At 41.3% G+C, this 3,347-nt stretch overlaps 1 protein-coding gene across 1 annotated transcript; it reads right to left on the bottom strand.

Moving 5' to 3' along the window:
- Positions 1-268: 268 nt before the first annotated feature.
- On the bottom strand, positions 269-1,073 carry LOC311505951 (uncharacterized protein). Its single transcript, XM_084569784.1, has one exon. The coding sequence runs from the start codon at positions 890-892 to the stop codon at positions 455-457; it is 438 nt and encodes a 145-aa protein (XP_084425910.1). The 5' UTR covers positions 893-1,073; the 3' UTR covers positions 269-454.
- Positions 1,074-3,347: the final 2,274 nt, after the last annotated feature.

Below are 3,347 nucleotides of genomic sequence, written 5' to 3'. Positions count from 1 at the left end.
AAACGTAGTAGCTGCTGAAGAAAGCAGCTACTCCATGTAAAAACAAAGGGTGTGGGCCCATTACAACATGTCCCTCGATGGATATAAGCCATCCAGAGGGCTTCATCATGTCACCTGAAATGAACAGATACACATCATGTGTTATGAGCACTTTGAGATCTATTTCAGATATAAAGTGCTATATAAATGTAATTATTATTATTATTTATTGTGGTCATGTAGATTCCTAGAATCAAAACAAAATAGTGAGTTAGAAATGTCGATACAAGATCCAAGTAACATTACCTTGATTGATCAAGCATGGGGTGCTGGGGAGTTCTGCAGTATTAATGTCCACAGCAGTAGCACATGGCTGTAACATAACACACAATAGCATAGATTTAACATTAAAGGATAAATATCGTTCATTGGTCAGAGGTAAATCATACAAGGTAATAAATGGCGTCTAATGTAATCACTCATTTTGCATTTTAAATATTTGAATAAAAAATCTTACATCAACTTCAAGCATCAAATTGTCCTTCGGCTCTTTGAAGTATGACATTAGGAGCAGCAGGATACAGGCAGCCTTGTCAGAGTCTGGATCATAGCAGGCCAGAACATCGCGGATCTTGGGGTTGTCCAGTGTTGCACAGTAATCCAGGATGGTCTGTCCTCGTCGAGTAATTGCCTCCTGTAGCCTTTGAAGGACATCAACGTCCATAAGGAGGCAAAAGTGTGAGAACAGGCATTTCTGAGAGAAGAGAAATGGCCTCTCCAGTTTGATCTCGGACACTGCTGCGGCAGGCACTTTGTTAAGGTATTTCCGCAGGATGACGTATGTATTTTTCATCATTGGTTCTGCTCTCTCTGCTCCACTCATTCCTTCCTCTGTGTATACAGACATACACATGTATTGTTAGTAGCCAAGTAACAATTTGGTCTAGTAGGCCACAATCACAGTTAATTACACCTGTGTTTACTACACTATTAACACCGCAACGTGCTTGCTGTGAAAAGGGTCCATGTCAAAGTATCAATAAAGTAGTCAAGAGAAAAGTATGTTTTGTCCTTTTTCAGGGTTATTCATGGTCATATACAATGCTTTCGATCAAAAATGTTGACAGATTTTACCCGTATATTGCCACATACCCGTATTGGTCAACAGGACCTCTTGCCAGTCTGGCCTCTCCTGCCATTCCCGTGCGCGGTCTTCCTTCTCTGCGGCATCGAGCAAGAGTATTATTCCTATTCCTATCTCCTTTTTACTTGTTGCAGAAGAGAGTGACATCCTTCTCCAACAGTATCACCGTGCTTGCCAATGTCGCCAAATGTTTTTGGATAGCTTCTGATAATACGGGTGGGACAATTAGAAAATATGTCACCATTGTGGCCAAAATAATCACGATAAACTATATTATTGGAATACAAATACGAATACGTCCAACTTGCATTGTATCGTAGCGTCAAACTGTAGTTTCTACTTTGAACCAGTCTGGTTCAAAGAGAAACCTGAACACTAACTTGCATGCAGGCCAAGACACTTACCACATAAGCCCACAATGTGAGGCTTATTTAAAGGAAAAAAACACGCTAAAAAAACATCAGGCTGAACAAGACCTTCGTAAAAACATGAATAAGTCTGGTTTTCTTGACTATACTAGCGCTGTTTAAACAAACCATGTTTACAAAGTCTTCACTTCTGCACCCTTGTGACATCATAGAGGTGCAAGAAATGAGTCAATGAAAACTACAAACAGTTGAAGGGGGTGGGGCTGGGGATTAACTGACAGCTTGCACTACGTTAATTTTTTATTTTTTTTTAAATTACAATTAACGATAAGATTGATAATAGTCCCAACCCTACCTGACAATGTTTCTCACAACGCTGTGGCACATGGCTCTGGTTGGGTTGTATCATTTGGTCCATGAGCACGACCACGAAGGCTTTTCTCTCATCTGGCAATGGTCTTTCTTCTTTTTCCTCTCTAAGTCGAATGGCTGATGACACCTGGTCCCAGTTGAGACTAAAGTCCACATGCCATGGTACGCCAGGCTGCGAAGTGCTTGACATGCTTGGGGCAGTGCTTGGAGGCCTGGGCAACAGCTGATTTGGAGGCTGGACTGTTGTGTTTGGAGAACTTGGAGCTGGGGAACTTGGAGCACTTGGATTGGGAGCAGAGACCAACTCCATATTAAGAGTAACAAGTCCTAGAAGGCACAAAAACAATTTGTTAATTAAGATACAGCAAGATGTAGGGCTATGGGTCAATAGATACGTGCATAACGTAGTCCTGCTCCAGTACTTCCTGGAGGAAGCTCACATACTGGTTTCCTGTCAACACTATTGGATGAAGTAATTAGAAGTTATTCATGTGAGTGCCATTTGTTCAAATGTGACATAAAGGGTTGGGAGAACGCGGAAGTATCCTTTGACTCATGTTAAAAGATCGCTTTGATAATGCCACTGAAAAAAACAATGGTTAAAATAACAGGCAAATACACTATTGGAATTACAGACTCATCATGACTGGGTCTGATTGTTTTTTTACTGCCATTGCTGAGTTTGGAGATGGCGTGCACGTGAATAAGGTCTATAAACTGTGCTGCACACCTGAGATTAATCACTTCATCCAATAGTATTTGACGGGTAACCAATGTGTGAGTGTGGGACTACAGTTATGCAAAGTGTATTGTCTACCAGTTGTGCCAATGTCTTAAGGCCCTAGTTCAGTGACATGAAAGAGTGACAAGTGTAATGAGTGAAAAGATGAATTTACCGTACTTGATGCCCTTCATTAACTTCTGACTTTGGGGAGGTATTTCACCAGATCCCTCTCCTCCATCAAGGCCAGGTTGTCAATAGACTCAACACCAAGCTCATCAAGCATGGTGATAAGAAGGTCATCAAGGAGACCAGGCAAGTATGACCACACTACTTCCTTGACCTAGTCTCATTAAGTAGTAAATCGTGAACCACTGTACTAGTGATGTTAACCATTGCATAGCCTATTAAAGATGACTTCCTTGGCCTGCTCTTGTACTCATGTCTCTCCTCACGTATCCTGTATCCTCACGTTCCTCCCTGCTCATACTGCCTCTGGAAAACAATGGTGGAGAGCAATAAGGGACTGATCATACACATTGTATGCTGAAAGAGGATAGTAGTCCAGTAGATCAGGGGTTCCCAAACTTTTCCATGCAAAGGCCCCCCAAACAGCATTAGCTTCTGGCCGGGGACCCCCTTTGAAAAACCCACAGACAATGCTACAAAATATGTAAAGAAACATCAACTTTTAGAATGTTTTTTTCTTACTTTTATTCACTGTTCAACAACTGTTACATTTGTTTAGCATATGAATATTATT

The sequence above is a fragment of the Chelon labrosus genome (genome assembly GCF_963514085.1).
Source record: "Chelon labrosus genome assembly, chromosome: 20".
NCBI lineage: Eukaryota > Metazoa > Chordata > Actinopteri > Mugiliformes > Mugilidae > Chelon > Chelon labrosus.
Note: the sequence above shows the minus strand (reverse complement) of the source record. Positions and strands in the feature narration are given on the sequence as shown.

Bases quoted from the DNA above. Each gene is read 5' to 3' on its own strand.
- LOC311505951 (XM_084569784.1), bottom strand. From the start codon at position 892: ATGTGTATGTCTGTATACACAGAGGAAGGAATGAGTGGAGCAGAGAGA.